Here is a 19386-nt window from a genome sequence, read left to right as displayed (position 1 = left end):
AAATTTAAACAAAGTCACTTTGAATAACAAATAAAATTATCGTCATCATAACCTTATCTCAATTCTGCCATCCGCTCTATCAAAGATCATTACCCATAACATAGTTGAGGATTCATGAAATAGATGTGATAAAAGTTTAGGCTAGTTACTAATATAGCCTTCATTTTTGTTAGTTTGGGATCAGCATGACCGGCTTGGAACATATAGTATGGTTAAAAACAAAAACAAAAATTATAAAGAGCTAAATAATTAACGACATATCTCTTGATTTGATTTATCAAACTAATAGGTATAATTTAATAAGTTGACATGACTCTTGATTTGATTAATAGGTATAATTTGATAAGTTGACATATCTCTTGATTTGATTTATCAAACTAATAGGTATAATTTGATAAGTTGACACATCTCTTGATTTGATTTATCAAACTAATAGGTATAATTTGATAAGTTTCTCAAAATAATAAGGAAAAGATAATGCTCTCACTTATTGAAAGATTGGAATAAGGATACTTGAGTTCGACTGCATTTTACAAATGAACCCCAAAAATAGGGGTGGCAGTAGGTCGGGTCTGGCATGTTCCAGACCTGGACCCAAAAAAACAATGTGGGACTTGGACCTGAAGTTATCGGACTTGGCCCTAGACCTAGACCCAACTAGACCCATATTTGGAAGTCGGGTCTACTCGTTAGGTCTTGGACCTAGACCCAGACCCAACTAGACCCATACCTGGAAGTCGGGTCTACTTCTCAGGTCCTGGTCCATTGGCCCCATTCCCCTCTCCTCCCTCTGAAGAATAGAGGCAATAGGGCAATATCTTCCAAAGGGGTTTTATGGTGTATCTTACTTTGATTATTTATATCGATATTGGTATATGAGTTTACAATATAATTAACTACTCTCCACTTGCAAACATCAATAAGTTTTTTGAGACCATTTTATAGCGAAATCTTAAAGGATCACATTCTCCTGATTTATTTTCTAGCACTATGCTTTATTTTGTGTTTTTTGTTTGTTGTAAATATTTTGTTGGTTTTTTAAGTGGATTTGAACAGCATAATTTTCATTTAGTATTTCCATTTGGTTGCCTCTTCTTTAAAATTTTAAACTCAAAAAATGGTTAAAATCAAGTAGATAATGTGTTGTAAGATATAAAAATCTTGAAATTGGATGGTCCAAATAATGTGTTGTAAGATGCACTATTTGGGACTCAATATATATATATATATATATACACCAATAAATTTTTGAGGTGCATATGTAATTCTATTTTTTAAGGTTATAACTTTAAAATATAGAATTAAGGTGCACCTCAATAATCTATCATAAAATGTTGTTTTGATTTTAAAAAACCTTCTAATTGATTAACTTTAAAAAAAATTTAGGGCCTAGGTCATAAGATGGGGCCCGAGGGCTAGGCCAGGCAAATAGAGGCAGGTTACCAACCCTATAAATAAATAGAGGCTAGGAAACCCTACACAGAAACAGAGGTTAGAAGAGAGGGAAAGAGGGGAAAAATGCCCTAACCTGGCGATCAAGCCAGGTCCATTTTTGGAAATAAAATTGACTAAAATATTTTATGGTCCTGCCAGAGCACATTAGTCATTCAATGGGTAAAGCTCTTTGGGAATTTGGGATACAAGCAATGTATAAAGGACAAGGTTTCCATGCGGCTAGCCTGCATATTGTAGAAATGCGGGCTTGGCAATAAATATATTTTTAAATATAATTTGATCTTAACTTATAGAGAGTATATAATCTTTAACATAGAGATCATGAATATGGAACACAAAAAAGAAATTGGAAATTAGAAATAATAATTATAGGGTTTGGTTGCAACCTTAAACAATCCAATTAAGGTGCACCTCAAAATCTTATCATAACATGTAATTTTTGTGTAATTTTTTTAAGAATTATCTCAAAATCTATTTTCATATTTAATTATAAAATTTTAAACTCCAAAATAGTTAAAATCAAGCATATTAAAATATTTAAAATGGACGGTCTAGATAATGTGTTGCAAGATGCACTATTTATACGACTCAAAATCTTTTTTTTCATATTCATACATCTCGATATTGAGATGATCAATTAAAGCGTTTTTAACATCAAAACAACTTTTTTCGATGATTTTTTGTGGTGCATCTTTAATTCTACATTTTAAGGTTGCAACCTTATATAATTTTTTTCCATAATTATATTAAGAAAACAAACTGTCAGATGGATCACCTATTTGCTTCCATGTTTAAGATGAATGCTTTATACATCTGGATTGCATATTGTAGAAGTGCGGTCAAACCCGCATGAAGCAATTTTTCATGTATAAAAACTTAGCCTTGTCAAACAACAAATATATGCAAAGAAACAAGGGAAAATTACAACCCCCAAGTATACTATCTATGCTACTTACCTCCTAGCTAACCTTTCCTCTCATTTTTTCCCCCACAACCATTTTTTTTTGATGGAAATGCCCATCCCATACAAAAAAAATCAATTGGCCATCCCAAGTAGCGCATTGCCATAGCGACCAATTGAACCGCCGGAGCGATGTGGCTCAAAAAAGTGTGTTGCCGGAGCGCATCTTTGTACTACCGGAGCACTTGTCTTCATTGCTGAAGTGATTTATTCAACCGTCGGAGCAACCTATTCAACAGTTGGAGCACATCTTTGTACTACCAGAGCTCTTGTCTTCATTGCCGGAGCGATCAATTCAACCACCGAAGCGACCTATTCAATTGCCGGAGCGACATATTCAACTGCCGGAGCGACCTATTCAACGGGGAGAGAGTCGTGGGTAAAAGTCATGAGGAGAGAGAGGGGGTAGTTTAGTCTGTTTTTTTTTTTTTTTAATTGGGGAGGTATTTGCAAGGAAAGGTGGTTGTGGGGAAAAAAATGAGAGAAAAAATTAGTTGAGAGTAAGTTACATAGATAGTATACTTGGGGGATTTTTATAATTTTCCCAAAAAAATATGATGGGAATTGCTTTCATCATAGCTTTGGAGTTCACTGCAGTGAGTCCTTCGAATTTAGCTCAATTTTTAATTTAAGATCATTAAAAAATACAAACCTTTTGGAGTTCTAGTGGACGAAGGTTGTTTCGATCTGCTTGCCGATTTTTTAATTATTAGATGTAAGATGGTTGATGATTTCCCACCCTTTATATACTGTCTAGATGAACACCTATTATTATTTGACGGTTTGATCTTACTCGGATAAGCTACCAGATTCGCTTGAGAATACTTCTTTGTTTTGGATAGAAAATGAAAGCATTTTAGTTATTTAGGGATTTAGGGGAAGTCCTCAAAAAAGTATGCAGAGCTTGAAATTATTCTGAAATTTATTAATATTGTATATTTTACTTTTGTGTATAAAAGGTAGTTTTGAAAATTTTATTGCTATTACTTGTTATAGTGGAGGCCTCATTCGTGTTGCTTTATTTTTTTATTTTTTGAATAATTATGTGAGATGACAAGTCCTTTCTTAATTTTATTTTTTAATACGTCAAGTGAAAATGGAAGTCTAAACTTTAGCTGGGGTTTAGGTGGTGCTACCACCACAACCCTAACCTTATTATCAAAAAGCAATGGTTATGAAAAGATTCGAACTTATTACGACTTGAAGCCGAAGACATTGGCTGTTTTAGGAGAAGCTTTTATTTATGAATTGAAGTCGAAGACATTGACGGTTTCAGGAGAAAAGTTAGAGAAGAGAATGTGATAATATTAATGCAAAATCTACTAAAAAAGGTGAGGTTTGTATAATGTGTCGACCCTTATACTGTACAAGCAAGGCGCAACTCTAAATTTTGCCGGAAGATATTGTTCTAGTTTTGGAAATCTTATGATAAGTTTTGGAAATCTTATGATAACTTGAAAGTTTTATGTTCAACCTTAATTATGAAATTGAAATTTAAAAAAATAATTATTAAAAATCTTAAAAATAGATGTTCACATCATTTTTTACAATATGCATTATTTTCAGGACTTGAAATCCATTCGATCAATTGGAAGATTTTTCAAGTTTGAGACACTATTTTGTAATACACTATTGCTATTAAATTTCTGGGGTACATTTTATTTCTATATTAGCAAAAGTGTATTTTATTTCTATATTAGCAAAAGTGTATTAGAAAAGAGTGTATCAAAGTTGCTATCATTTTTTACAATATGCATTATTTTCAGGACTTGAAATCCATTCGATCAATTGGAAGATTTTTCAAGTTTGAGACACTATTTTGTAATACACTATTGCTATTAAATTTCTGGGGTACATTTTATTTCTATATTAGCAAAAGTGTATTTTATTTCTATATTAGCAAAAGTGTATTAGAAAAGAGTGTATCAAAGTTGCTATGTAATGCTTGTATATTTAGCCTTCATGCACGTAATTTTTTTTTTGAAGTGTTAATTTAGAAAGAAGGAAAAAAAAAAAACAAAACATAGGGACCGGTCATCCCCACCGATTTACCCAAAAAAACCAAATATTTATTCCAAGCCATTTTTCTGAGCGTGCGCCTGCGGGAGTACGAACCATGGGCTAAATAAAGTAATGGACGTTTTCAGCATTCTAGAACAATCTAAGGGCAGAGCATATATGGCGGCTACCAATTTGTGAGAGAGGAGGGTTAATTTCTTTGTGTTCGTCTCTGCAACTGTGGTTTTCGATGGCGTTAGGTTTTGTTGTTTCGAGGCTTGCAAGGAGCTACCACTCCAAAACCCTAGCTTCTAAGGTATGTTACTCTCGTTCTTTCCAATGATAGATTTCATATGAAGCAGGAAGAAAACTGTATATCTCTTCTTGTATTGACTGCAAAATCGTGGATTTTATTCAAGCATTGAAAGTGGAAGATCTCTCTCTATCAAACTCTCTCTCTCTCTCTCTCTCTCTCAAATGCTTTCCTATGAAATAAGAAGAAATCTATGTACCTCTCATCCTATATTGACTGAAAAAGTAATGGCGTTTGTTCAAGCATTGGCAGTGGAAGATTTATTTATCTCTCTCTCTCTCTCTCTCTCTGTCTCACTTGTTATAAATAATAGAGCACTCACCTGGATTACGAGCGTTGTTATCCTCTCTCTCTCTCTCCATCATCTGGTTACTGAGGAACTAACCGCATTGCAACACGAGACTACTAGCTTGTGAGCAATGGAGTATCAAAAGTTTGCTCCCTTTTCTTAAGAGTAGAGAATGATTGATAGGAATTGATTTGGGTACGGCGAATGCCTATCAGTTATGAAAAATGTAGATTTTTTTACAGGAAATAATGGTGTTATATGTAAGCATTTGTTCTATGTGTACGTGCTTTGTCATCATTTGATTTATTTAACCAGCCATCTAAACAGATTATTCGTTTTACAAGCTTTCTATGTGTACGTGCTTGCTTATGTACAATTTCAAATGCCTAGGTTCATATCTGAATCCTCATCGCTTTGATTTTAAAATACCAAGAAGGATCACCGTATGAAAGTGAAAATTCTTGGATGGCTTCATAGTACGATTTGAAACATTGAAATTTGCATTGATGAGTTTTTTGTTTTTGTGCAGGTTTCTAGCCATCTGAGAACATGTAATGCTGGTTCTATTTTGAACCAGAGATGGGGAGCCATAGCAAGGGCTTTTAGGTATTCGAATAATGTGAAGCCCAAGCTTTCATTGTTTTTTCCTGTTTTGGTATTCGGAGGATTAAGTTGGGTTTTGGCAAATACTTGATTAGCCGAGTGTTTACTTGGGTGTTTTTTTCAGCTCCAAACCCGCGGGCAATGAAGTTATTGGGATTGATTTGGGTACCACTAATTCGTGTGTTTCAGTAATGGAGGGAAAGGTACATCATGTTGATCCTTGCTGGTTGCTCTCTCGTCTATTGCTCTACAAAATTTTGAAAGATGTGACAATTCCCATTATGCTGCCCAACTCCATTTGATTTTAGTTTTTTAGCTACACTCCCTCCATGTATATTCAGGTCAGGTCTTGGAGTGGCGCCCTGGGCCAGACCTGACCGGTTTAGATTCCTAGGTCCAGACACTATCTGGTCTGCAAAATCCCAGAAGAAATATTTTCTTTTACTTGTCAAGATTCAGTTTTTTGGTGAGGAATGTTTGAATTATGACATTCTCTTTTTCCATGTTTGGTTGTTGATTGTTCTCCCTCTAGATATACATCTAAGGAATGTTGATTTGTACGGTTTAGACAATAAATTGTGATGTTTTGTTTCTCTCCCTAGAAGACATTGCAATGTTGAAGTCACGCATAAATCAACTGGTTCTTTCTTTAACTAGGTTTTGTTTGCCCAGGAACTTGTTCTGAAACCATGAATTTATTTACTTGAGTTTATTTAGGTCTCCCTTTTCTCGAGAGAGACCCAAGAGCCATATGCTCTAATCAGTCGAGAAGTGTAACCAATTTTGTGCAACTTGTTCTGAAACCATGAATTTATTTACTTGAGTTTATTTAGGTCTCCCTTTTCTTGAGAGAGACCCAAGAGCCATATGCTCTAATCAGTCGAGAATTGTAACAAATTTAGTGGAGGTGATGAAACTGTGGAAGTAGATTGGTCAACTTCGCCATCCTATTTTCCATTTTTCTATCATCGTTTTGCTCTCCCAGATATTTATGTAGATGTGAAACTCTCTTTCTTCAGTACGATTATCTTTGCTTGTTCCTTTTTGTTGTGATTGATGAAAAATGAATGCTAAAGTGTCCACTCATTGTTGTCCTTCTTTTTACATTCAGAGGAACTGGAAGTATGACTTATTTGTTTTACAAAATGTCAAAAAGTTTCTCCATAGCTCTCCTTGATTTTTGTTATTGTTTCCCCAATACCTACTAGAATGAGTAGACTCAGCCTGTTTGTACTTTGTCTAACATTGATGAGTCAGCCCGTTCTGAAATATAATCGTCCTTTCTCTTTTTTGTTGTATTTTTTATCCATTATGTTAAAATGCAGGTCTCAAAAGAAATTTAGGTTTATTTCAAAAAGAAAAGGAAAGAGAAATTTAAAGTTATTTTTTTGAGGAAATTTAAAGTTATTTTTAAAGTAGAGAATTGGAGTTGGCACAATATTTACTGCCCCCTCTTTCTCTTTCTCTTTCTCTTTCTGTGTGTGTGTGTGTGTGTGACTGTAATCCCTTTCTATTGTTCCAAGATAATTCCAATTATCTTATTCATATTGCTACAATATATAACAACTTGTCCACCAATCACTAATAGAAAAAAGAGAGGAGAAGAAAACTTTTGAAATTCAAATACAAGGCATTTCATGTATTCGAAATGCTTTTGCAGAATGCTAAAGTGATCGAAAATGCTGAAGGTGCACGCACAACCCCATCTGTGGTTGCCTTCAACCAGAAGGGGGAGCTCTTGGTGGGAACCCCAGCAAAAAGACAAGCTGTTACCAACCCGACTTCCACTATTTTTGGTACAAAACGCTTGATAGGGAGGCGGTTTGATGACCCACAAACCCAAAAGGAAATGAAGATGGTCCCTTACAAAATTGTTAAGGCGCCAAATGGTGATGCATGGGTTGAAATTAATGGCCAACAATACTCTCCAAGCCAAGTTGGAGCCTTTGTCTTGACCAAGATGAAGGAGACTGCAGAGGCTTATCTTGGAAAATCAATCTCTAAAGCAGTCATAACAGTGCCCGCTTATTTCAATGATGCTCAGCGCCAGGCCACAAAAGATGCTGGTAGGATTGCAGGGTTGGATGTGCAAAGGATCATCAATGAGCCCACTGCAGCTGCTCTTTCTTATGGTCTTAATAATAAGGAGGGTTTGATTGCTGTCTTTGATTTGGGTGGTGGCACCTTTGATGTCTCCATCCTTGAGATTTCTAATGGAGTTTTTGAGGTAGGCTGATATTGCTTTGATTTATAATTTGTTTGTTCTTGATTAAAATGTTGGGCCTATCCTTGCCATATTTCCTGATTTGGGTTGTGTCTCACTTTCTGTTTCTGTTGTTTTCTTTATAGATTGATGGCTATTTTGGTTTTTCTCTTTCTAATAAACCTGATTCAGTTGTTTCTGTTAAGTCTCTGTTCATTTCTAGATGTTCTTTGTTCGAAGTTACCGATATGATCACTTGCATCTCTTCATTCATTAAAAACAAACAATGTGAGAATTTCAGCTGCATTATTTTCAAGGTCTAATTCTCTTTTTTGAGCATTCTCGATTTGTTTCCCTCATCATAAAGAAGTATTGCTCTTGGCAAATTTCTCCTCCACGTCCCCTTTTTTACTGATTGGCATTTATTTCTGATTTATTTATTTCATCCATATAGTCTTCATGTGTCCTCAGATTTTCTTCCATCAAGAATCTAGAACTGATTCCCCCTCTCCTTCTGAATTTTTTGTTCTTTGCATTTTTTTTTCATGATAATCACTACTGTCTACATATTTCATCCTCATCATCTCATGATTTGATATTCATTCACGTTGCATAGCCCTCACCCTTCTTTACATATTGTACAGGTGAAAGCCACAAATGGGGATACCTTCTTGGGTGGCGAAGACTTTGACAATGCCCTTCTTGAATACTTGGTGAGTGAATTCAAGAAGCAAGAATCCATTGACCTCACCAAAGATCGCCTTGCCCTTCAAAGGCTTAGAGAGGCAGCCGAGAAGGCGAAAATTGAGCTGTCGTCGACTGCTCAAACTGAGATCAACCTGCCCTTCATAACTGCGGATGCTTCGGGTGCCAAGCACCTCAACATAACCCTAACTCGCTCCAAATTCGAAACCATAGTCCACAACCTCATCGAACGAACCCGTAACCCATGCAAAAACTGCCTTAAAGATGCTGGGATCTCAATGAAAGATGTTGATGAAGTCCTCTTAGTTGGAGGCATGACAAGGGTACCCAAGGTCCAACAAGTGGTTCAAGAAATTTTTGGAAAGGCCCCTAGCAAGGGGGTAAACCCCGACGAAGCTGTGGCCATGGGGGCTGCCATACAAGGTGGTATCTTAAGAGGTGATGTCAAAGAGCTATTACTACTCGATGTTACACCGCTCTCTCTAGGTATTGAAACTCTAGGTGGTATTTTCACTCGTTTAATCAATCGAAACACCACAATTCCAACCAAGAAGAGCCAAGTCTTTTCTACAGCTGCTGATAACCAAACCCAGGTTGGGATTAAGGTTTTGCAAGGAGAGAGAGAGATGGCAGCTGGTAATAAGCTCTTGGGTGAGTTTGAGCTTCAAGGTATACCCCCTGCCCCAAGAGGAATGCCTCAAATTGAGGTAACTTTTGATATCGATGCTAATGGTATAGTTAAGGTCTCAGCCAAGGATAAGGCCACACAAAAGGAGCAAGCAATCACTATTCGATCATCGGGTGGGCTTTCTGAGGAAGAGATAGAGAAAATGGTGAGGGAAGCAGAGGCGCATGCTCAGAAGGACCAAGAGAATAAGGCCTTGATTGATGTGAAAAACACAGCGGATACCACTATCTACAGCATTGAGAAGAGCTTGAGCGAGTATAGGGAGAAGGTGCCGAGTGAGGTGGTTGTTGAGATAGAGGGGGCAATATCAGATTTGAGAAAGGCGATCAGCGGAGAGAATATTGATGAAATTAGGGCGAAGATCGATGCAGCGAACAAGGCACTTTCGAAGATTGGGCAACACATGCAAGGAGGAGGAAAGGGGGATTCTGGTTCACAAGGTGGCGGAGACCAGGCACCAGAGGCTGAGTACACTGAGGCGAAGATGTAGTCTCTCTCTCTCTCTCTCACACACACACGGGTTTGTAGCGGCGTCTTAGTTTTCGGCTAGAATTGGGGGATGGGTTCAGGTAAGTTCAGCCTTTTGATGAGGTGATTTTTGGGTTTGATTTTTGTTAGGGTGGTGTCAATGTTGGATGTTTACTTGTTCATTATTGGAGTTCTCGTTTTTGGGGGTTTTGTTACTGCAAGGATAGAACATAAAATTATACTTCGGATTTCTTTTTCTCTCTCTCTCTCTCTCTCTCTCTCTTTTCGGAGGGCCATTGAGGTGAAGATGGAGTATTACAAAATAATTTTGTGTGGTGTTTTTGGGTCAGACTTGGACAGAGAGTTGGGCCATAAATTTTGTACTTGTGGTGTGTTTTTTATCTTTCCTGTAATTGTGGTTTGTTTTTTATCTTTCCATAATTTGTTTTCAGGGCTCGAATCTTTAGATTCTTTAAAGAGAGACCGGTAGCTAATTAGGTGTAAATTGCCAGAATTTGATGTGGTGCAATTCCCTTTTTTTGGTGTCAATGGGCTAGGTTTGAATTTGGTGTAAATAGCTTGGATCGGACTACGGATTTTGGTGTTTTGGCAGGTCCAATTTGAAGTTAAAAAGTAAATTTGGTCAAAAACTAGTTAGAACTCTTTTGCCCAGTTCAATTCAAAAGGTTTGGATGAAAATTAGTTTAATTTGATTGCAAATTAATTAAAACCACTTTGGCCGGCTCAATTCAAAATGGGTTTAATTAGTTAAAACTTGCTTGGTTTAATAAATAATGTTAGGTTTTTTAAATAGTATTTTTATATTTTTAACTTAAACTAATATTTTATTTTATTATTTTTTGAAATGTGGTGCTAACTCGTTTTGACAGGTGTTCAATCTGGTTCTTAATCAGATGAAATCCTTACACTGCTTTGGACATTACATTTACCTTTGCCTCTTAAATCATAAGACCTGTATTAGGGGGGGCAGATAATCAACTTCATACCAAATTCAAAAGGCCTGGTTAGCTAAGTGAGAAATAGCATTTTCCTATGGTAATAAGCAACAAGATTAAATAAGGCTGGTTCTCTGTCTAAACCGAATGTCCCAAGAAGGTTTACTCTCTCCAAGTATGTGGCTTCATCATTGAGATTATGTTTGTGATTATAAAGTAATGGGTTTTGCAAGTTGTAATGGTATAGATTCCAAATCCTAGAGAATGGGGATGTGGCTTCATCATTGAGATTAATTGTTTGTGATTATTTAAGTAATGGGTTTTGCAAATTGTAATGGTATAGATTCCAAATCCTAGAGAATGGGGTTGGGGTTGTATAAAGTCTAGGGTTCCGAGTCCGTTGAATCTCAAGGAGTGTAAAAAATGTCTTTTTTCTTTCTTTTTTCTCTCTCTTCAGAGAACAAAATTTTCACCAATTTAGAGGGAAGATCTTTATCCAAAAAATGAGGTAAAAAGGGTATGGCACGAAGATTTTACCTCTCATTTTTTTAGTGCAGATCTTCGAACCACATTGATGAAAATTTTAAAATTCAATTTTTCTTTCTTTTACAATGGATGAATTTCTATGTAATAATATGACAATCACGTTATTATTATAAAATGTTTGACAAATATGTATATTGAATTCATATATTTTCTATAATTAGAATGTTATTTCATAATAAAATTGCACATTAATTTGGTATTTTAAGTCCCAGTGGTTACCAATAAATACCCCGTCAAACTTGATCAAATCCGAAAACCCTCCCAGCGACAAAGAAAATTGCCAATAAGGAGGTAACATTGTCGTTGAAGTAATGAACGTTTTAGCATTTTTCCAATTAATTGGGATCGGTTAAACATTATCATTGAACTATTCATCATAAATAACAAATTTTATTGGGCAGTGATTTCGTGCAACAGTTGTACAATAACATAATGCAACAACCTTCAAAAACCATGTTAGGGCGATTTGTTTGATTCAAAATTTGAAATAGGCAATCACAAAAAAAAAGTAAACTTTGAAAACGTAATCTCGAAAGTACTTTTTTAGCCCAATTAACATAAGCTATCTATTTTGGTGAGATACTTAGACCTAGGCTTTAGAAGTTATTTTTTTTTTTCAATTTTTTTAGATGGCTTTATTATCATTAGATGAACAATGTTAAAAAAGAATAAAATGATTTTGAGTTTATAAAGACTAAAATATTGAAATTCACCAAAAGAGTGATCTAGATTCGTATTGTTGGAAGGGACTCATCTTTACCATATCTAGAGTTCAAATTGATTTTTTATTTATTTTTAGAGTGATTATTGAGATGAAGAGAATGTGTATACAAAATTTTGGATCATACAAACACTACAAACATGGTTTTCTAAAAATGTGGTCGCATTATACTATGATACAACCATTGCATGAAATTATTACCCAATTTTTTATTTTCTAAGTTATTCCTAGACAGCAACCATGAATAAAGGAAGAAGTTTGTACAAGGTGTCAACTTTATTAGCGGCGCACCTTAAAACTCCATCAAAAATATTGGTCCGATACCAAAAATCTCTCAAATCAATATTCTAGACCTCAATATGTATGAATATAAAAATTAAAAAAAAATGATTTCAAAAAAATAGTTTATTTTGTGACATTTCTATAAACGGTCCATTTTCAAAATTTTCAAGTATTTATAGATCTATTCAAGTTTTTTACGAGGCAAATATGTCATCGGGATACATGATACTAACTCGTCAATATAAGTATTGCAAGTTCTAGAGCAATAAAAAGTGAGAATAAAATTTTCGATACTTAGCCAATATATGTGATTAGTGTTGTAACAGTTAGCAAGAGTGAAACTTAGCCACCAGTTCCCCAAGGGTGAAACGTTGTACAAAACCAGAGTCATCTGGTGTTACCAGCTGGTTGTCAAGATGGAAGAGTTAAATAGCAAATGTATGCTCCAAGTAAAGTGGTATTACAACCTCTTAGTCGTCCATTTCTGTGATCCTCATTTTTGCATGGTAGCCATGCGAACAAACTTCTTGATCACCATAATGTCTTATAAGAATTCATCACCTCAAACCACGTTTTTTTTTAATGTTTTTTGGTTGAAAGGTGACTGCATTCTATTATATGTAATTCCTGCTTGTAGAAATCACACTTCATGTCTGCACAAAATTGTGCTGCTAGCACAATGAGCTGGATGGACAGGGCACCCTATTTTGCCAATGCATCTGCTTTCTAATTGCTTCCCTCCACGTGTGCTTCTTTTCGCAATCTACTCTTAGTTCCGTTGATTTGCTCAAAGAATGGAAGAATCAGTCACCATGGTACCTGATCGGTTGATCCAGATGGTATGCCCATGTAACAATGTTTTGGCAGCCCCATTCCACAACAAGGGTGGAACCTCATATGTTGTTGAGAACTGTCTGAGGCCCTCTAGCAGGGCACTCACTAGCTTCAACATGGCAGTGTCTGCCACTCCAATAAGATCCACATAAGATGAGACTATCTAGTGCAATGAGCTGGGTGGACAGAGCACCCTGTTTTGGCAACGCACCTGCTTTCTATTTGCTTCCCTCCATGTATGCTAGAAAGTTATCTGCAATCCACTCTCAATTTATCGACTTGTTCAAAGAATAGAATCAGTTACCATGGTATCTGATCCAGATGGGATGCCCCTGTAACAACGTTTTAGCAATCCCCTTACACTACAACGGTGGAATCCCATCTGTTGTCATACACTGTCTCAGGCCCTCCAGCAGTGGAAGAGTCGACCACTCCAAATAGCACCCAAATAAGAAAGTAAAACCCTGGCTTGACTATTTGGGAAAATAGCCCCAAAACCCGCTTGCTCAATGTTGCCAAGGGAGCATCCATCAAGAGTTAGCTTGATGACTCCTTGTTCCAGAGGTAACCAGTGGCCTGCCTGACTTTTGTTTTTGGTCCCGAGATATAGGATTTTCTTCCATATTTTCAGAAATCCCTCCATGACAAACCTCTGCATTATTCTTGGTTCCTAGACCAAAATATTACCTCTACACTAAATAAACATATAATTCAAACAATTGCTGATAAATCACAAGGATAAGCATGAAAACACTATTAACAATTACAGAAAATAGAAATTGAAAAAATTCCATGCTAAAAAATAAAATAAAAATAAAATGTTCGTAAACATCTCAAAGTAAAAATACATATTTGTCAAAAATAAATCGTAAGTTCATGAAAAGATACAGGATCCAGAAGCTGATCATTAGATAACAGCTAGATCTATCTTTAAAATGCTCTAAATACATCCAAATCAGGCACATTTAAAACCCGAGAAATAATAATGTCACTAAAACATGAGCATAAAGCAACCAAAACTTATAAAAATTGGAAGAGAAATGATCAAATAATTGTTGTTATTCTCTAGGCTAAAAAGCCTAAAAAATCATGAACAACAATTATTACTATTATTCCAAAACTTTTGAGTCTTTTAATGAAAAATAAAAAAATTGCAAAAAAAATCCCAAAGCTAACACAAAAATTATGTAAAAAGATGTGGTAGATCAAATAGATGGCTGAAAAAAAAAAACGAACTTGAGATAGATTTTGTTGAAACAGATGTGAAACGAGTAAGAAAATTGAAAAAAAGGAGAAAATAGATAACAAGCTAACCAGGCCAAAAAAAATCCCAAAAAAGTATCTACAATGATACTCCATAGAATCACTTGATTTCACAGTTCTGACATAACTAGAAATTTTATAAAACTTAGATTGATTCCTAGCTCACACAAAGAACTTTAGAGGGATACTCTAGTATATACAGGTTTTAAAATTAATCGGACTAAGACAGAGTATATGAAATGCAATTTTAGTAATAATAGGAGAAAATATGAGGAAGTAGATAAATTGACGGCCAAGAAATACCAAAAGAAGCGCACTTTCGAAATCTTGGGTCAATAATCTAATAAAATGGAGAGATTGAGAAAAATGTCGCACATAGAATTAGAAATGGATGGTTGAACTGAGGATATGCAACTGGAATTTGTGATCGCCACATACTAATGAAGCTGAAGGGAAAGTTATATAGGACAGCTGTGAGACTAGCTTTGCACTATGGGACATAATGTTGGGCAGTCAAAAAACAATATACCCATAGAATGAATGTAGTTGAGATGAGGATGTTGAGATCAATGAGTGGCAAGACAGTAAGGGATAGAATTCGAAATGAATACATTTGAGAGCACCAATAGGCGATAAGATGAGGAAGAGTAAAATTAGGTGGGCTGGCCATGCGTGGCGTAAACCCAGAACAACACTTGTTAGGAGGTGCGCATAAGTTCAAGTGGAAGGCTCAAAAAGGACGAGGGGTAGGCCCAAAAGGACATGGTTGGAAGTAGTGAGAAAAAATATGGGGACTTATGGCCTCATGGAAGGTATGGCCCTTAATAGAGACAAATGGCGGATTAGGACTCGTGTAGCCGATCCCAATTAGTTGAAAAAAGGCTTTGACAATGATAATGATTGATTCCCGGCTCCTGTATGGAATTGGATGGCCCATGACCAATTTTGAACTCGATTGGCGATTTTTTACCCTAGTACTAAGTACGGTAAATCAATATACATGGCTTCAAAAACTCGCAGCCCAAATTTCGGGAGAGCATTGTAAAAAGGAAGAATTGTGAGTGAATAAAGCTCAAAAAGTTCGATGACGAATTACAAAATTCTAGCTTCCAAAGCCCTCCTTGGCTAATAGGTTCAAGCATCATTAATCGCGTCAGCCTCTTGTCAAATGCCTTTGAAACTTGAAAGAAACTTGCAGGCCCTACAAAGGTCATACTATTGCCAAAAACAGGCTTGACTCTCCGAGGACACAAAACCAACTTTGAAGCCCACATAATTTCGTTTTTAGGGTCTCCTTTGATTAGAAGTGTGTTCCCCCAAGTAGGGTTGAACCACTTTAGGCCTTCAAGGAGAGCAATTGACTCCACCATTGTAGAGTGGACAATGCCGATGAGACCAGACAAAGATAATAGTGATCAATCCCAGTTTAATTCTAAAAATACCACCGAACCCTGCTGGACGGGGTTTCCAAGTGAATATCCATCAATATTAAGTCCAATGACCCCCTTCGCCTGGTGGCATCCAATGGTGTGATAGAGATGGAACTGGCTTAGAGCTTAAGATGGCCTCCCAATTACTTGCAAACTCTGCCGACAGGTAAGCTCGAAACCCTTTGCAGTCCCTTACCCAAACTACAACCAGAGTTACAATTTGGTCCTCGACAGAATTTGTGCTAGCTTCTCATCCCTCAAGAAAACACTAGTTTCTCTCCAACCAAATGACCCATGTTGTGCTCAGAGTAGAAGCACACCAAGGACAGAAACCTAAAGAGGGATATTGAGGTCAAATAGGCTGTGGATAGTTGTTGTACCAACTGTGATATCATCCACACACAATCAAAAGTTTGCAGTAGTGCTGACCAATCATCTTTAGTCCCCTGTCAATGGATGAATTGGTGATTGATATTTTGCTCTTCTTTACACATGACATATCAGCTTGTAAGCAGAATAACCTCGTCTTTGTAACTGGTCTACTGTGAGTGGTTTATTTGCTAGTGTGAGCCAGTTGAATGCCTGGATTATCGCGGGTCACCTGAGAACCAGGGTCTGTTGGCAATGGGGGTGTTGGTGGGGCTAGGGTTCAGAGCGTAATAAAAGAAGACAGCAAGAATCAACCGGAGTTTGCAGTTCTCCAACCAATTTATGACTGCTAAAACAAGGTAAACATACAGACAATAGAAGCCCTAAGAAATCAGTACGATCAGGAACTCGGTATCAAGAAAACACTTTCCACCCAAAAACTTTGTGGGATTGTGCCACTGCAATTTGATTCCTTCATTAACAAAATAGGCCAGGGAACACTGTCATAACATGCTTTCTCCAACCCCAAAGAACCCTCCCAAACCCTATTCTATCCCCCCTTCTCACCCTTAAAGGAATGTTATTCGTAAAAGATCGGTAGCTCCAGACCAAATTTTTACATGCTCCGAAGGCCCAAGGATACCATTCCGACTCATCAAGGCCATACTTTGTTGGATGACTTGCTGCCACAAATGGCCATTTTGGGTAACAATGTGCCCCCGCCAATTGCCAAGTGCCACTACAGTAGATTACAATCCCTAAGTTTGCCAATGCAACCTCCGTATTTTTTTAACTTACAAACCCTGTCCCACGAGAGAGAGAGAGAGAGAGAGAGAGAGAGAGAGAGAGAAAGAGAGGCTAGCTCAGTATGCTTGGGCTACTTTAAGACAAACTTCAAGGATTCAAACCACTTGATCTCCCTCACTCAAACTGATATATATTTGTAGCTCAGCTGAAGCCTAAGGGACAACATTGTCCCACGACACCATGTGGAACTTGTGTCGTCTGCCCGCTCCACACCAAAGGAATTCCTTCATTAGTCTCTCTAGTCTAGTGATAACTATTACCACCGGGAAGCTGGTGTGCTCTACAAGGTTGCTTTAATAAGAGTAATACACCACACTAAAGACAATACCCTTGCTTTCCAAGTAGCCAGCCTGCATTGTTATAGAATTGCCTATGCTAAAAGAAAGGCATGTGGTTAGAAACGGGCATTGGGAGAAGTACGAGTCCAGGGAAATTTTCCTCCTATTCTAGGAAAGTGAGAAACCCCATCAATTTTTTACAGTGCTGGAGGGCTGCAAGACAAGGTGAAAAAGAGCCATTGAGCTGGATGTCCAACCGATTGTTTCTCAAAACGAAATCCACAAAAGCAAATAGGCTAGAAGTGATCCCAGTGTTCCTATCCTTCTCACGAGACCCTGTCCTTATGTTGAAGCCTCCACCTATACACCACGGGGTAGGGGTATGGAGGCTACTTGATCAAGTTAAACCCAAAAAAGTCCTCTCCTGTCCACTCTATTGGGTCCAAAGACCATGGAGAAATTCCATTCCAATTAGTCTAAAATCAGGAGAGGGAGACCGAAAGGGAAAAGGTTACTATACTGGTAAACTTTAGATCATGGGTAAAGGGGTCTAAGGTGCCCCAAATCCAACCGACGGACCCCTAGGCCAAGATGGCTTCCCAAAGGCAAGGCTTTCTACTCCATAAAGGGGACCACAAGATAAAAAATAATCCTACATATCAAATCTAACAAATGCCAAAAAAAAAAAAACACTACATTAGAGTTCCATGGACCTGAGGTAGCAATAGAAGAAGAGCCGAACTCGAGGTCGAGTTCTTCACAACCAGGGGAGAATGATGCACTGGGCAGTCCTTTGACAAGTCAAGAAAGTTCCCATGAGCCTTTTGACCCAATCAATCCATAATTTGACGACCAACTTTATAACGATTCACATCCCAAGGTCACTAGGAGATCCAAGAGGAGAAGGCCAACTTTTTGAAGGAATTTCTTTTAGTTTATTTATTTTTATATAGTCTTCAAGTTATTTATAGTGTTTGAATTAAAATTTGGGGTAGTTTAGGGATCTTTTATGTTTTACTGTAAGTGAAGGGACTTGTGGGGTATTTATTATAATGTTTTTAACTTGAGTGGGGGTCGTTTTGGTCTTTTTTAACATAATGTAATAAAACGAACCTGATAAGTTAGGGTTTCTAGAACTTTGGGGCATGAATAGTAAAAACAGACTAGGAATAGTGTCAGCAAGTCATATCTAGGGTTTTGGGGTCACTTTTTTGTGCAAGAAAAGCCAGATCAACTCAAATCTGGCATTATTGAATTGTTTTTTGCCCCTTTCTGTATTTTCCTACATTGGTAGTAAAATTTTCCAAGTAGTCGGTCTCCATGTATTTCACCCATGCAAAAATGATGAATGACCTAAAAGGATTTGATTAATACACCAAACAATAGATGAAATGAGCAAAAAAGATGCTAGCCTATGTAACAACCCCTCAATCAATCCTACAGGTTTTCTATGCATAGCAATGGAAACTAAGAGGCACAAATTTGACACTAGGCCCTAGAATTATAGGAGACCAGATGCATGTATAATGAGTGGCATATAAACAAGCGTGTGTGTGCGCACACACATGTACAACATGCAGATAATGTATGGATAGAAAAAGAAGTCTCGATAAGAATATAGAAGATCCTCAAACAGAATAACCAATAATGCAAATAGTTACAAGAAAAACCTCAATTGTTATGTTAAAGCCTAGAAAAAAGAAGTCTCAATAAATGTCTCAAAGATCCTCAAACAGAATAACCAACAATGCAAATAGTAACAAGAAAACCTCAATTATTATGTTAAAGCCCTTCACAAGAAAACCATATTCATGGAAACTGAATGTCCAGGTTTTTCAACTATGTAAAACTTACGGGAAGCACTTTGAGAGATCATACGATAATTAGAAAAATGAGAAGCACGTGTATGAACCAGCTCTCACAATAGACTACAGGTTGTTGTTGAATTCTTTTATTTCATGGTTATACTCTAATGATTAATTAGAAATAGAAAACTCATCACTTCATAGCTAAATAAATCAGGAAGTTGCATACAATGAGCATAGAGGTTATAAATCAATAAATACTACTGATGGGAGGTAAGGGAAATGGCAACTAATTCTCATAAACATAACCCCCGACCAAACTAGAACATCATTACTAAAACACTCCACAATCTAGGTAGGCAATGAATCACATAGGCAGTGAGGACAAACCTTAAAACTAAAACAGCCAAAA

General features: G+C 36.8%; 1 protein-coding gene across 1 annotated transcript; it reads left to right on the top strand.

Moving 5' to 3' along the window:
* The first annotated feature begins 4619 nt into the window (after window positions 1-4619).
* Window positions 4620-10084, top strand: LOC18439710 (heat shock 70 kDa protein, mitochondrial). The gene is made up of 5 exons (XM_006849868.4): window positions 4620-4730; window positions 5546-5622; window positions 5744-5822; window positions 7280-7846; window positions 8467-10084. The coding sequence occupies exons 1-5, from the start codon at window positions 4665-4667 to the stop codon at window positions 9703-9705; spliced, it is 2028 nt and encodes a 675-aa protein (XP_006849931.2). The 5' UTR covers window positions 4620-4664; the 3' UTR covers window positions 9706-10084.
* Window positions 10085-19386: the final 9302 nt, after the last annotated feature.

The sequence above is a fragment of the Amborella trichopoda genome, chromosome 3 (genome assembly GCF_054954075.1).
Source record: "Amborella trichopoda isolate Santa Cruz 75 chromosome 3, AtrichopodaSantaCruz75HAP2 v2.0, whole genome shotgun sequence".
NCBI lineage: Eukaryota > Viridiplantae > Streptophyta > Magnoliopsida > Amborellales > Amborellaceae > Amborella > Amborella trichopoda.
Note: the sequence above shows the minus strand (reverse complement) of the source record. Positions and strands in the feature narration are given on the sequence as shown.

Excerpts from the sequence above, each read along its gene's own strand:
- LOC18439710 (XM_006849868.4), top strand. The coding sequence starts at position 4,665 with ATGGCGTTAGGTTTTGTTGTTTCGAGGCTTGCAAGGAGCTACCACTCC. Across the intron at positions 5,823-7,279 it reads TTTCAGTAATGGAGGGAAAG|AATGCTAAAGTGATCGAAAA; the intron begins GTACATCATGTT and ends ATGCTTTTGCAG. Across the intron at positions 7,847-8,466 it reads TTTCTAATGGAGTTTTTGAG|GTGAAAGCCACAAATGGGGA; the intron begins GTAGGCTGATAT and ends CATATTGTACAG.